This window comes from Amyelois transitella, chromosome 5 (assembly GCF_032362555.1).
Source record: "Amyelois transitella isolate CPQ chromosome 5, ilAmyTran1.1, whole genome shotgun sequence".
Taxonomy (NCBI): domain Eukaryota; kingdom Metazoa; phylum Arthropoda; class Insecta; order Lepidoptera; family Pyralidae; genus Amyelois; species Amyelois transitella.
Window position 1 is genome coordinate 10,810,614 of NC_083508.1, and position 16,467 is coordinate 10,827,080.

The 16,467-nt window shown below is 35.4% G+C and overlaps 2 protein-coding genes across 4 annotated transcripts in view; both read left to right on the plus strand.

Annotated features, from left to right (window-relative positions):
* LOC106134506 (CD63 antigen) overlaps window positions 1-16,467 on the plus strand; it is a 515,731-nt gene that overhangs the window by 28,597 nt on the left and 470,667 nt on the right. The window lies entirely within an intron of this gene.
* The window catches only part of LOC106134517 (paxillin), a 51,889-nt gene that overhangs the window by 1,639 nt on the left and 33,783 nt on the right, over window positions 1-16,467 (plus strand). The window contains exon 1 of one of the 3 annotated variants that reach the window (XM_060944489.1): window positions 4,964-5,414. The exons of 1 other annotated variant lie outside the window; for it this stretch is intronic. In XM_060944489.1, the coding sequence (XP_060800472.1) occupies window positions 5,327-5,414 (88 nt within the window). In that variant the 5' untranslated portion in view covers window positions 4,964-5,326. Of the gene's footprint in view, window positions 1-4,963; window positions 5,415-14,808; window positions 14,903-16,467 lie in introns of those variants that run through there. One more of the 3 variants, XM_060944491.1, reaches the window with a different exon arrangement.

A 16,467-nucleotide genomic window follows, 5' to 3' on the forward strand; every position in this document is an offset into this window, starting at 1 on the left:
ACTGAATGGCCTGCGAATACTCTTTTTTCCAACATACATACATCTAGTCACATCTATATCCCTTGCGGGACAGATAGAACCAACAGTATTAAAAAGACTGCTGCTACATTTAGCTGCAGGGCGAACTGAGATGCAAATAGTAACAGATTGCTAGTCCATCGCCTACAAGAAGAATCCCAAGATAATTATACAGTCACAAAATCCATGAATTTGCATTCTGATGTCTTGGGTGCCTTTAATCATACATTTGGTTAGGACTGGTCTTACTACTACACCATTTATATCCATTGGATGTTCGCAAAATATCAGTGTAAGCTATAAGACGGCATCTTGTACTTCAGTGAATGTAATCACAGTCAACAGCTACTTTACTGATATTTATAAAAAGAAATTTGTATAGTAATCGGTTTCAGCTGTGCTTTGCTGGACAAGTCATTTCCTTTTAGTAACATCATGATTATACTTCAGCGACTTTACTAGTTCTTTCTTCTCAGGGGAAAAGCTGCTGTCTTTGACCAGGAGTTGGAAGGTCAGGTCTCAAAGCTAGTCCAGTTTGAAATTAGTATAGGTCTCTCTCTCGTCTTCGCGTGTTCCTGTTTGCACCCTCCACACCAGTGTTTCAGGTGTTTCCCGGGGGTCCGCTTTCCGTCTTTACTCCCTCCACTTGGTCCGGATTTCGGCGTCTTCAGATTTCACTCTGTTAACTCGCGCATATCATATTTTGCCACGTCTATCCAAAATTAATGATGAACCCCTATTGTAAGAGTAAAGTGCTTATTCCTCTAGTCTTCTCTCACGAATACAAGGTTATTTCTTATAAAGAGATTCCTAAATTGCCGGCGTCACCCCATCCCGCCTTATGTCGTTTTGCTCTTGACAGAGTAAGTTGACTGAGACGGCCCCGTTAGTGTTCGAGGTGAAGATTTCCCTCCGCCATCTTAATTTTTGAATACCTACCATGTTTCCCATTCCTCATATCACTTGTATGCACTAGGAACTCCTTTTATATGTACCGCATATATAAAATCATGGGTCTTTCCCTGATGAGTTGATAGAGATATTCACATGCGTAACTCTTTTCATGCAAACTCGTCTGTTTAGGGTACCCTTGTAATGACCTTTCGCCTAGACGTCCCAGATTTGATCAAGGTACATTAGTATGATTTTTCCACGTTCCTTCATTCATAATCTTCTTTTTATAGAAACGAAAAGTTAAGAAAAGTGTAAGTTCTTTTATTTATACAGAGACTTGCTTTGACCATTTATGATAAGTCCACTTAATTTTCCCAAGTTATGAAGTGTCAGCGTTCCGTTTTACGCCAATGCGTAAACGGCGTAATGGCCCTCGATGGCCCCCTGTAGTTGAGTGATTAATGGATCTTATCGAGGTCATCCGTCCCCACCTTCAATCCTGTTAACAGCTTTTATATCGACTGACGCTTGTACCGAGTTTCATTTAGCTAAAGATAAAATTCATTAATTCATATAATCACGTCTATATCCCTTGCGGGGTAGACAGAACCAGCTATCTTGAAAGATTAACAGGCCACGTTCATCTTGTTAGACTTAATGATAGAATTGCGATTCAAATAATGACAGGTTGCTTGCCCATCGCTTATAAGAAGATTCACAAGTTTATAAGCCCTTATTCGCGTTTTACGACATCCATGGGAAAGAGATGGAGTGGTCCTATTCTTTTTCTATGGGTGCCGGGAACCACACGGCACTCATACCACACACACCACACGGAATTTCTTATCACAAATAATTCTTAAGTAATACTGAAAGCCCTGTATATTCCTAAATTATGTTAAATAATGCTTTTGTTCGGGTGAGATGAGAGATTCTACTCTATGGTACTCTTGTGAGTCTGGCCCAACATTTTATCAAAATTGGTTCCATATCGTTTGACCTCATTAGTTACACAAATAAAAATACAAATATTTTTTCTTTATTATGTTTTTACTGGACAAGGAAAATTCTTTAAATTATCGCATTTTATATAAGACAGTGACCAACTTTATGTCCGAAAGTGGACTTCGACTGAAATGATAATTTAAAAAAAAAAACTATGCACTCCTCCAAAGAATACAGAAATTACATTACGTCACCGCTAAATACCCCCACTAATTAAACGCTTAACGAACCTATCACATGTCACCCCCTCGATATATCTAACAGCACCTTAATTAACCCAGTATTTTTAGAATGAAAAGATCCATGCAACATAATTTATCACAGTCAGACTTGCCTGTTTTCAGCTTGAAATGTTCCTAATTATTTTCGTATTGAGATGAATAGCTTCTGATAAGATAATTGAGGGAACTGTGGCCAAATGCTTTTATGTCTTTTTCATTTATTCATATAATAACGTCTATATCCATTGCGGGGTAGATAGAGCCAGAAGTCTTAAGACCGACAGGCCACGTTTAGCTGTTATAGGCTTAATTTTGACTTTTAAGTATATGTTTATTATCATTATTCTTTAAGAAACGATGATTTCTTAAATTTTATAAATTCCTACCTGAGATCATCAAAAATTGTATTCTAAAAGCGTAATTGTAACTCTTGGCCGCCACAGAATTTTTATATCAAAAGATTTCTTAAAAAGTGACCTGATGTCCTCTGTCTGTTTAATTAAATTTACTTAATTCCGGTGTGCACCTTCTATTCTCTTTTGTTTATGTTAATGAATCTAAGGTACAAAATGTAAGCTAATAAATTTAAACAGCAGTATTAAACCCCTTAATTTGTACCGCCCACGAAATTTTTATGAAGCTCTATTTTCATATTATCACGTAATGTCCACTCACCTACACTCCTTTAGTCTAATTAAACAAATTATCCAGCCCATTCGTTATAGTTGCGTAACACGGGATCGTCATAGCCACACCTTCCTAATGACCAAAAACATTTTATCAATGCAACAATAAAATGCACTCCGAAAGTACCGAAAGTACCGTGTTCGATTTTTTGAATGGCCTTCTTTTGCAGTTCATACCTCGTGATCTTAGCCTACTTTTGCATTACAGTATTAGCATGGTCGAGGTTTATAGCCCAGATAAGGGGAATTATCGCGATTGGTGAGGTCACCACCACGTCACGGGCCCGCCGCCGATGGTTTGCGTTGCGTACCACGTCCCATCGGCCAGTTCTACGCGTAACCCGCATAGGCACGTGCGTTTTCGGGAATAAAAACTAAATTTGGAATTATTACTTGCCAGTTGCTTTATCTTTTTGCTTTTGAAAAGTTTTTTTTTCTTTTCATTACAATTTTTTTTAAATTTAGCTCGATTTAGATTCGATAGGTAGGTATTTAATTCTAAAATATTTGTTTAACTGAATCATAGTTTCATTCGAAATACAATTTTATTTCTCTTCTCGTCTCTAATCTTAACTTTCCCACGAAATTTTATGTACTTAACGCTAATAGTATCTCAAAAATATGTTTATTTTGGTACAGTTAGATTAAGCTTATCTCGAACAGTTTGCTTTTCGATTAAGAACTACATATTTTGTGAATTACGCACCTCTTTTAGTTGTGTTTATAAACATTCGGCAGTTGATTCGGCAACATTCATGTCTTATTGATGTTGAATGTAATTTCACCCTTGACTTCGGGCCCGATTAATCTTGGCTGCTGTTCAAATGCCAATTGCGAGGTCTAGACTAATCCGCGCTTTAAACGTTAGCCATTTATCATATATTTCCATATGGCATGTGTACTTACTTTAAGTGAAAGACATATTCAAACAAGCCATTCACTGTGATCCAAGTGAAGCTATCTTTAAATTACCAGTGCATGTATTGACGCCTCGTTTTCTATGTAAGTGGGTTGAGTTAGTGGCTGCCTCCAAGACCAGTTCAAATATTTACTTCCTTATTAGAACCCCGGTAGGTTGGGAACAATGGTACAGTTAGCGCGGACGTAAAGCGGACTCGGCGCGAAATGCAATTTGTTGTTTAATGAGTGCTAAATACCAAAAGCTGAATAGCAAACGTTACAAGCAAATGTCGATGCTATTGCCGCCGAAGGCGATCATAAAAACAATTTACTGAGAGCCGCTGAGTGTTGTCCATTTTATGAAATTTGCTTTCAACTGAAAGAGATATGATTCTACGGGCTATTATTGTACATTAGTTCACAGAAAAAAAAGTGTATACACTTATGTGACATTGTATTAGCCAAATCCCAGAAAAACTAAATAATAAATAGCAAAATTGATCCAATGTATTTTGCAAAAGTACTGCAGCACCAGATGTTGTTTATAAAAGACTGACCTTAACGCAGCTGTTATGAGAACCAGCAATAATAGAATAATTAATGACGGTAATTCCAGTAGCATTTGACGACACAATTGTTATGGTCATAAGTGGACATTTACACAAACCATAGATCAAAGCGCTGCCGCCACTTTTCTTTCCAATGATCGTCGTAAATCCGAGAAGCGATGGAGTGAAAAATGATGAGCCGGAAGTTTTATGTCAAGAGACGTAGGACACACCTCGCTCGCCGGATGCAGCGGTAACAGAATTCGGATTCGGTAACCGAGATCTAAATTAGATTTTGTCGTCACCGTAGGTGACTGATCACCGTACAACAAATCTGTGGCGCGGAATTTCTCCGATAGGAATCTGAAAAATCCCTTTACGAGCCTCGCCCTCCTTTCATTTCTCTTTGATCTTATATCTCAGTTGATCTGATATTGACATTTTATTACTCTGTTCGACAGAACCGTTATGGTATTAAACATTTACCGCTTAAAATAAGTTTCAGCTAATTAGGCGTCTTGTAGTTTATCTATCGAGCGTAAAACAAAAGAAATTGATTAATGCACTTTCCGTATCCGCGTATAAATAATCTCCAGCCGTAGCCGGGCCGGCTGGAGTGGCGGCAAGTGCGCCCGCGCCGGTGCGGTGCCGGCGCCCGTGAGCTACCGCATGAGACTTTAGTTGTGGCTGGGGCGCGTTGACGAATACTCTGCTCGGAGCACCGGCGTGAGCGACCTCGTCCCATGACATTACGTTATCACTTATCGCCGCGATTGTTGATAACCGAACTAAAACGTCGATATGACGACGATCGGCCGATTGAAATGTTCATTCCCGATCCGTCCTTGAGATGGATTACACCTCAGTTTTAAATTATTTAACATTCATATAAATCATCTAGTGTTGCTGTAATTGCAAGTGAACACTGCATTTTCGCGCCGTGTAGGACGCTGTTTACTTCGTTTTGGTGTAGGCTGTGATTATGGTGATCTGAACACATTGTGGACCCAGTGGGTGTTTATATCTAAAAAAACAGCCTCCTTATTGGTCGAAGATGGATCGGACAATGTACGGCAAGGTGCTACCAGGCACTTATTACCCGTTCCGCTGCGCGATGAAGGAGAACGGAATATCGCCCGGCTGTGAGTATTAATTTGTTACAATATTTACTACCAAGTGATCCAATATTTGTGTGAACACATGCGTTTGTTTACTAGCGGCGCTTTCGATCAGATGATTGCTGCATCCTACGCAACTTCCTAGTGTATCAATTCAGTAAGTTTGTTTTTATTGGATGCTTCGAGTGCATCGCTCATTCAATGTGTTCCGTGTTTATTTATCACAAGATTACGCTGAGTGTTAGTTTTGTAGTACAGGCTCGGCCCTTTTGTAATCGCGATGTTTGCCAGCCCGTTATTTTTGGAGTGTTTGATGCGTGTTCTGTGTCTCAATGTGTCAACACATTTGAAAAAATCTTTTCGTCTGCAAATTTTTCAGTTTCTGGATCATTTCATTTCACATAAACATGGACCGGTAAATAATCATGATTCTAATTTAAAGTGCCATTAATGTTGTGATATCATCGCAATTGTTGAATTGCGGGTTAATTTGGTTTCATTAGCATTAGTTAGACGAGTTTGCGGTTTTGTTCTCTATTTCTTTATGACGCCCGTGTCTATTCCTGGAAGACCTCGTGGGTGGGGACCAAATAATATTCCGACTTTTACTGTCCCATTAACTGCTTTATAGACTATTTTAAATGGGAAGTTTGTGTAAACTGCTACTGAGTTATTTGCACCAGAGATTTTTCGTAGACTTTTGATGAATTTCTTTACCATGAACCAGAAAGAAGAGGTGAGGTAATTTTAGGGTACAGAAAAAGTTTAGGTATTTGACTTCCATTTTATTCCTATAGAATGTGTAACTAAACTTACTTTATATGTATAGATTTGCGCGTTTGGTTTAATATTTGTCATGCAAATAAAGTAAGTACTTAGGGCCCGTTTTGTGGGCAGGAGCCCTATCCACAAGGTCTCGCTATCCGAGGTTGTTCTCCCACGTATTGCAACTTTGCCTGTACAATATTATCTCAAACTAGATATAATCCATGTTCAAATTCTATTCTAACTTGTGAACTGTTAGAATTTTCTCTCTTCGGTATAAACCATTCCGTGCCTTATTAAATCATTCTTTTTTGACTTAATCAATTTGCGGTACTTTGACGGTATCCAACTCTCATGAACAGTACCTGTTCGTTTCTATTTTGGATATTAAAGAATTTATTTTAATCGACGGTGTACAAGAGAATGTTCCTCATTTTCTATATCTATTAAAACATCAACATACTTAATACAAAGTCGTCGAGTAACACACATTTTATGCAACAATGCGTCATTCACGCTAGATTCACTGTATATTTATGGCGATGCGACTAAACGAGTATTGTATCCACTAGGGATGTAAAGCGGTTCTAATATCGATAAATATATCGATAATTTTACCGAAATGATGGATATATCAATAGTCGATAAAATGGACGGCTTGTATTGATAATATCGATGTTTAAAATATGAACATTTATCTGTTAATCACCATAAAAAAGCTCATCTGCACAGTTCCCTATCTGAAAACCTATGAAATGACCAAAAGTTATAAAAAAGGGTCATCCGCTGCTAAGATTCCCTTTATAAAAACATTCTTAAAAAATTTTTTTTTATACTATTTTCTCCAAATAATCTGGATATTATAATATAATATAATAGACTGTTGAAATATCGATGTAGCTAACGATATTATACCTGCGATATTATTGAATTTTCGATATATCGTTGCAACACTAGTCCCAACCATACAGCAAGGCTGAACGTCGCACTTGATCCGAACACATGCGCTAATGTGAATTACTGACGTGAAAACCTCTTGACAAGGTGAACATACAATAAGGACTTACATAATTTATAAGATAAATCTCTGAGAAAGTATCGGAAACTCTCCAATGTTGACACACGGAAAGGTGTATGACCAGACATCTTAATTCTCCCATTTCTCAATAGATTTGGGGTCGTCATGACATTTGAAATTTTAAATTTTAATCAAAACATCAATGTAGTTGATTTTCATTTTAATCTTACAAACACTGCCCCAGATTAACTGATTCTATGCTTATCAGATTTGCAAAATTTTCGTTTATCAAGATTTCTTAAAGAGTTTCAGTAATATGTACCTTGACCCACTGATACGTGGTAAGACAACTGTTATCGTGCGTCAGGAAAAGTATAAAGTTCATGAAAACCTGTTTTCATTGAACACTGCTGTAAATAGCTTTAATGTATAAAACTCGACCCTTCCGAGGTCGCATGACATAATGTCCAGAGTGCGCGTAAATGTCCGCATGTTGATACTCCGTCTACTTAGATAAAATTGTCTCATTGGGGGGAAATTTTAGTTTGATATCTTTATTTAAACTTCACTATCTGAATCTCAGTTAAGTTTTATCACGAAGCCATTCAGCTGAACGCTGCCTTTGAATTTTTTTCAAGAGTTTTGGATTGGCAGTTTTGGGAGACGTAATGTACTCGTATTTAATTTAGACATATTATAAACTGATCGCTTTTACTATTGTTTACAAGATCTTCCGATCCGGCCATAGCAATTACTGACCAGTGTTCCATAGTTGCAAACGTACGTCAAACCATTATAAATAAGCCTCATAGTTTCTTTTTTTATATATTAGTTCTATAACAACTGTAATTCTTAAAGGTCCACATGATTTACCTTGATAATTTACTAATGTGATCTCAGAATCTTTTAATTACCTAGTTGCGATAAATTCAACATTCTTGATGTCACGTTTTATAAAAACCAGTTCCATAAAACTATTCATGATGGCCATAGAATTTGGAAAGAAACGTAAATACATAAGCCACATAATAAATTTTGCAAATATGTACCTACATTCTTGAAACTCATTTTTAGTGTGTTGGAAATATCAATATGCAAATCTTATGACGTAATCTCGTTTATCATAATATCTTTTATTTATACTTATTCTCTTTTAAACAATTATCATATCCGATATCCACAATTTGTAAAAATTACAAATTAACTACATATCAATAAATTAATTTGTTGTCATACGTCTTATGTTTTTTTTTCGAGTATTTATTTGTACTATGTCCTCAGTATAAGGTCAAACGGTCAGATCACACGAAACCGGCGTCCATATAAGGCTTAACATTACTTGAACTCGGCTGCTCAGGATTTGCATCACCTTCAAGTCAAGGAATTGAAACAGGCCAACTCGGGCCATTTATCTTGCGGCTATATAGAGATGACAGCCGCTTTCCTCCATCTGTTTGATAATGTGGCAGTTTGTTCTTGGTAAGGTATTGTGGGCTATTGTCACCACTGGAATAGGAATCGTGTTCTCAGTTGCGAAACGATGATTATCAGCTCCTTATGTAAAGAAACACATGCTAATCAAGACGTTGCTTGTTGCTACTCTATCACATGCTCAGTTTGTAAAGTGTTTATGTATTTTTCTTTCTTGATTATGTAGTTTGGTATCAAATTTTGTCATTATTATTATTCCTGTTGTAACAAATAATTTTTATTGGTTTTTCATTTAGATAATTAAGTAAGTTTGATTCATTAAATTTGCAATACAATACTAACATCTGTTGTTTCAATGGTATTAGTAATCATTTTTCGGTATAATTATTGTGACTCACTTCATTCAAACCCAGCAGAGGCTCTTACGTAAAAATAATGTGATATATACTATGTAGTACGTGACAGGCCTTCAAAGCGAAAATTTAAATAAACAAGGTAACTTCTTAAAGATCCAAATTTCCATAATAGTTTTAGTACATGAGACACGATCACTTTCAAGATAAATTTGTAGTTCAAAAAGAAATTTAAATCTCCTTTTTCGTGCATTTGCTGATTGACCTGAATGTATTTGGGCTGAAAAATACATACATACGTATGTATACATATGTATATATGATCACGTTTATATCCCTAGCGGGGTAGACAGAGCCACCAGTCTTGAAAAGACTGATTGGCCACGCTCAGCTGTTTGGCTGAAAAATATTCTATTACTTTTAGGCATAAGAATGTTTTTTTTAAAAAGACGAATAGTTTCTCGAACCAAGCTTGCTTAGAAAATTTTAATATTTCGGCTTAATGTCCAAAAGTAACCATTACTTATTGTGTAGGTACAACAGCAAATTATAGCGTCTAAAATAAATGCTTCTATGGTTGGCCATTTGACCTTTCATAAAGTTTTAATTAAGACCAATTAACTAGACTTCTTTTAATTGGTTATCTTATCATATTGGGTTTCAAACATTTATCAGTTTTGTTTTTTTGATTTCGTTGTTAACAAAACATAATTCAATGAGCATATTTTGAGACTGCATACAATACTGCTATTTAGGTGTTCATTAGTGAGCGGTGTTTCAACATGAAGCGATGCACGACGGCTTGTTTGTTTAGTGTTGTACTTCATTTAGACTTTCCAGTACCAGGCTTATCATTTGTGCTATTACAATTAACAATATTTTGATTTCGCGACGGGTTGCCAAATTTCTTCTTTATTTGCTCCTTCACATTCACAAAAAAAAAACAAATTTCATTTTTTGATTTGATTCAACACAAGTTGTCAAGTTTTTCTTTTACTTTTTGCAACGGAAACAAAATTTCACATATTAGTCTCTAGAGCAAATATTTTATAAGAAATATATAGCTTTCTTTCTTTGATTTATTTTTTTCAATTGTAATATGTCTCAACCTTATAAAAGATTTTGCACAATACGTTGGTAACTTTTAAAAATTTGAAGTTATATCATCACGGTGTTTGTAATATTGTGAATCCTTAAATATAAATTATAAACGTAACGACGTGCAGCCATTTCCCAACTGTCTAGAGACACAAACATAAATTGTTTTAAAAAGTTCCGTTTCTTCGGATTCATTGCGTCGTTAATCGTGTTTATAGAAGTTCCGAATTCTGATGCAAACAGAGTTCCAATTAAATAGTTGAAACAAATGTGAATTTAGGGTGTGCTCGTAAATATTCTAGTGTTACATTTTATTTTAGACTCACTGAGTGAACATATAATTTTAACTTCTTTTTATTATTAGTATTTATGTTGGAAGGAGGTCGCATTCGAATTCAATAAAAGCATACCATAAAAGTAAGGTAAAACCAATTTCAAAATGTATCCTCTCATTTTGTATTTAGTAATTTAAGATCTTACTAATAAAAATTTCTGAAATCTAGGCCGGTCAGTGACTGAAGTGTTCGTCCCGGACAATCCGGACACTCTCGGAGTGCGATTAATTGTGATGTATTGGAGCGCTGCCAGAATCTACGATTTGTAATGGATTTGCTAATTGCCATATCTAGCAAATTCACTACAAATTAAGATTATCGTGCCAGTGCGGAAAATAGTCAATGGGAAATGATTTTGGGCTGGAACGATAATGCAATCAAATCCAATTGTACAATGGTGGCTTCAGTTCTATCCAGGTTAATTTGTATTCGTTTGCTTAAACTCTAGACTACGACAATCATTTCGAAAGCCATTCTTGGCTTTCGAAATGATTGTCGTAGTCTAAGGAAGGTTTAAGCAGGTAATAGAATAATATGTAAGTACTACACCGGGTCATATAGTAAAAATGATTATTTTCTGCTGAAAGAATATAAGTTTCGTCTTCAACAATGCTCTTTCAATACGTATTTCAAATTTCATTTTAACTATAGGCGCTACAGCCTTCATAACTGCGTCTGCTGAAGATTTGACATCTTTTTTACTGCTGATTTTTTAGTTGTGTGTAGTTATTTATTTACTCCGTTGGATAACATCTTGTAATGTGACAGGTGTAATTACGAAGATCTGTTTCAAAAATCTAACCATTGTATTTACTTCCCTAATGATTCATAGAATAGAAAGTAAGGAAAGCGTGTGAAAACTGTCATGTTTTTCCACTCGTGAGGATGTTACATGTAACAAAACCATCGCGTGACTCCAGGATATTATGTATTGGAATTGTTAATTGTATGTAATCATTTAACTGCTTTTATCTCATGGTTCCCAGGGCAAATGGAACCGAAAGCTAGCGGGGTGTTTCAAGTAGAAAGTTCACTTTATGACTCTTATCGTTATTAATGTCGGCACTTCAATTCTAATTGAATGTGTATTATTTTTATTTACGTCTTTCCCGCCACGAGGAGGTGAACTTTTTAAACTAGATATTAAGTAGTTGCTAATATTTGGTTTTGTCTGCTGTTTCATTCATCGGATTATTATTCCAACTCATATGTATTTCTCTGTTTATGTGAAAGTACCATTACCTTGTCCTCCAAATATATCCTTTACATCCGGCGTTTATACATTCTGATCACGAGCGCCATAGTTAATCGCTCAATAGTGACCTATCTCCTTTGTTGACAGTCAATAGTTCTGTAGCATATTGATCATAGTGTTCAGTTTGTGTGGTCCCCTTTATCAATTTAACAAATTGATTAATGAGTTTTACAGTTTACTATTTGTATAATGTCTTTTATATTGTTCCACAGACATCAGTTTTAAAACGCAAAAAGCTACTCAAGCAACAATGGGTTTAGGAATAGAGCTTTTTGTGCAAATCACCGTATTAGTTCTAATTTGATAAATAACATTTATGTCCTCGCCTTGACTTCGCTAATCTGACGTAGTCACGCGATGGTCGACTATCCCATTTTGCAAGGACGCCCTTGACAAAGTGGTGGACCTACCATCTTGATCTTGTTTTAAAAATATTGATTGCAGCTTGATCCTTATTTAAAACAGATGTTTTATTAAATAAACCCCTGATTTCTAGATCCAGAGATTTACGATTAGAAATCGCAGTAATGACTACAGGTTATAAACCACCACAGACGTAGGCTACAAGTTGTAATAAAAATAAATAAATTAATAGGTACTTTTGATTGCTTACCGATTTTCTGATTTTAATTTATTCTTAAACTTACAATGATTGTTTCCTGCGTAATTCAGTCTTGTAACTTTGTAACTTTACTTTGATAAAACAGATTGAATATTTTTACTGTGATATATTGATCTATCTGATCATGTTTATATGTTTTCCTTGTTTATCTTAAACAGTTCTGTATGTATAATGTGTCTTTCATGCAAACTTGTTTTGCCAAGCCAATTGTAATTTTAATTTTACACCTGCGAATTGTCACCAAGTTTGTTGATATCATCAAATGTCAGTCAAATTGTATCACCGCTCCGGTCGAGGTAATTCGGTGAATGACCTCATTAACAGCTGCTCCCAAGCCAAATGTTCTCCAACTATACTTTATTTCAGACTCTTCTCCATTATATTTATTATTAGAAAAGTAAAAAGCGTAATTTGTCATTTCTCAGACGCGTTCTTGTATTACTTGTTTGTTCAGGAAGTGTATGAAGGGTCATCATTTAAACTGGCTTTCATGTTTCGTGATTTTTATACTAAATGTTATTGTTGTTTTGAATTCCACAAATAACCAATTTTTTAAGTGGTTTCATTACGTGGATTTCGGAAAGATGAGATTTTTTTTCTCTGATATTAAAATGTTAACGTCAGATGCGTACCTAAAATACCACTAATGAAATTGCTTTCTCAAACTTATGGTCCATGGTATAGCAAAGACCGAAAAGGTCAGTGAAAACCACATGATTTTCCAAAATATTTTGGTTCTTTATAACATCATATCTTACCCGTGGATGTCGTAAAAGGCGACTAAGGAAATGGCGAATATACTTGGGATCCTTCTTGTAAGCGATGGGCTAGGAACCTGTCACTATTTGAATCTAAGTTCCATCAAATATTAAGCCATACAAATGAACGTGGCGTTGCAGTATTTTTAAGACTACTGGCTCCGCAACCCCGCAAGGAATATAGACTTTATTATAAGATGTGGTCTCTGAGTACCCCTCCGGGAAAGAGGCGTGAGTTATGTTATGTTTGTTATAATATGTATGTATGTTTGTGAATCAACCCTTCTTAGAAAATATAGCTTATTACTTGCTACATTGCGCTTAGCATTGACTTCTGTTCTAAGTTGTCTTTGTATTTATTTGTGGACTCTTCATGTCCATGGCATTGGTTGTACACAACGTGACATGCATATGGTTGTGGTAGACTAAAGCAGAGCAGTCTTTTCTGTCATTCATCCTTTTTATATCTTGCTTTTTTTGAACGTTTTCATAGTAGAGCCATCTACCGGTGATATGCCATACTGTAGTTTCTTTAACCGTGTGTGAGTCGTGCGTGTGAACACCGTGCGTTTATTTCATCAGATTTAGTTTACAGTACGCATTATGTTCAATAGATGGCTCTGTTGACATTTTAGAATACAGTCCTATTTTAGCACTTTCTAGTTTTATGCCTCTATAATAATAAATTATAATTGATATATGCCTATTTATAAATATATATATAGCATTATTAACATTTATTATTAAGGAAGGCCTTCCTTTTTTTTTGGAATTTTGGGTTAAAAGTTCCTTAGAATACAAAAATGACCTATATCAAAATACAAAATTTTGGGCTATTCAAATCTTGAAAACATTCCCACCAGAATAGTTTTTCTTTTTAATGCTTCTCTTTTCCGCCCCAACCGATCGTTATCGAGGGCGCATCGTGACGTCACAAGTGCAACAACCGCCCTGACGCCAAAGCTATGTCTACGGGGTTACCCGATCCAGATAGTATTTTTGGACTTATGAAATAATAATCACACATACACTTTAAAGCTTTTTAAAGAACAGTTGCACCCACAAATAATTATTAAACGACAATTATCAATAGAGTACATGAAATGAAGACATGTATTTATTTCGATATTCGATTTATTTTTAATAACTTTTAGCCCATGCCATTGGAATCTTGTAATATTAAATTGTGGACTGCTAGAATGAACCCAAAATTTTTCTTTAATTCTTCAATCTTAAAGTTTATTCAAACATCTTCAATTAATTTGTGATCCTGGCAAAATCCCAACATTACTGGAAAATTTAATACATAGCAACACTGTTGCCTGCAGTACTTGAACTTTCAACCTGAACTGCAAGCTGGTTGTCTAGACTTTTGAATATCAAAACATGGTGAAGTGAAAATAAATTGAGAAGTTACACTTACATTTCCATATTGTAGTGCAGTGAATTTTTCTTCTTGAACATTTTCCATGCTAAACCTAAGTACGGTCAATCTTTATTTTCAAAACTTGGTGTGTTCACCACGAGCAGAGATAGCAGATTCACCGTAAATTCTAGAATTGTATTCAAAATCTAGTTTTCAAAAATCATGCGCAAAAATATAAACTATTCAGAGATAAACAGTGAATATTAAAATTAAAATTACTATAAACAATCCAAAGCAGCAGGACCTTGGAATAGTTTAGTCTAAAACTAATAAAGTTCTTATTGATGATGCGAGAGCCCAATCGAACATAACATCGAAGTTCGTACTGCATTCCGATTCAAATACAAAACATATGGCTCACTCTGGAGTGATCAAGATCTCAGTATTCCTCTAATTCCCGTTGGAGAACGTTAACATTCGGTTGTTTGAGTGCCGATTCTCATAATGTGTGGTGAGTATTTGCACATTTATCATTAGTGTAATCAAAATATTCACTGTAATTTAAACAAGTTACAAGCAATTAAATATCGTTTATGGTATTGCGGTTTTGTCGACGGACGTCTATGATGAACTTTTCATCAAATGTTTTTATTAAGATCAATCGTGTGATAATAATTTAAAGTAAAAACATTCCCAAATTACCAACATTTAAATTTAGTTATGATCTACAAGAATATAGACGGCGAATGCGGTGTCTTTGATGTTAACTGCGTTTCTGCCACTGATAGTTATTTCTTACGTGTCGCCGATGTGCTTTCAAGTTGCAACTGTCTCTCCATGTATGGTGTCTTGGGTGCTGTTCGTGTTAGACCAAATGCCTATGCGAGCAATACTGTTCGTTACGTTTGGTCCATGTTGAAGATGAAGGCGTGTATAAGCCTTTTTAAAAACATATGTAATTTTGTAGTCGATGAAAACGGCAGAATGTTTGGCATTAACAATCAATTCGCAGTCTTTTCTCAAGTAATTTAATCAATACTTATGTTATAAGAAGGTGAAGTTAGTAATTTGGTTTGGTAATTTGCAAGGGCTAATCTTCCGAAATACTGAACCGACCGTGAAAATTCTTTCACTGTTTTAAGGACATATTAGGTACGCGTGTTATAGGCTATCCACTACGGACGAAGCTGTAGTAGGCCGCTGGTATTTAATCATAAAATAGATAGATGGACCCAAGTCTGTATTAGCACTAAATAAATACAACGACACCGTATCTACATATTCTTAATCCATTGCATCCATAATAGTCAAAATTAGTTACGCCAAGTGTTCATATTTCATCCCTTAGACCATCACAAGTATTTCACCTCACGGTGACCTAAAATTTTCTCTGCCTCTAACACACAGTTGTGTTGATTCTTTCTCGTCACATTTAACTTTGAATCGTGGTAGTTCCTGCAATTCCATATAGTAATTTTAAACAATCATATGTATAATTGCCCATGATCAGTTCGCTAACCGTGACCATACCAAATAATTCTACGGGTCGATTAACCATTGTTTCATTGAATAACATGCATTTGAGTGCATTTTCAAACTATTCTTCTATTACTGTACCATTCACTTGGAATAGAAGTTCTAAATATAGATTATCCTATGTTTTGATTCGAATCATATGCTATTCTTGTAAATATCGGTCATACAATACATATTTATGTACGGTTTATTTCATAAATATTAACTTAACCTATAAATTTTTGGTTTCATATTAACTTTTCTCGATATAAGAAACGGCTGGGTCACCGTTCATTTTTGGTCCATTAACAATTTATCCTTCAGATAACGTACAGGTAATGTATTATGGGACCTCTTTAGTTGACAATTGAATGGGAATATAGTTAAAAAAACCTTAAAACTGCTCATCGCGTTGCCATACGTCACCATGTCATCGATGAATGGATAAAGACAATCAATTACTTAACGTAGTCCGTTAATGGACTTTCATTGGCATTCAGTCGATTAATTTAACCCAATTCCTAAGCTGGAGATTGATAGATATAGGGTTTTGAATGGAAT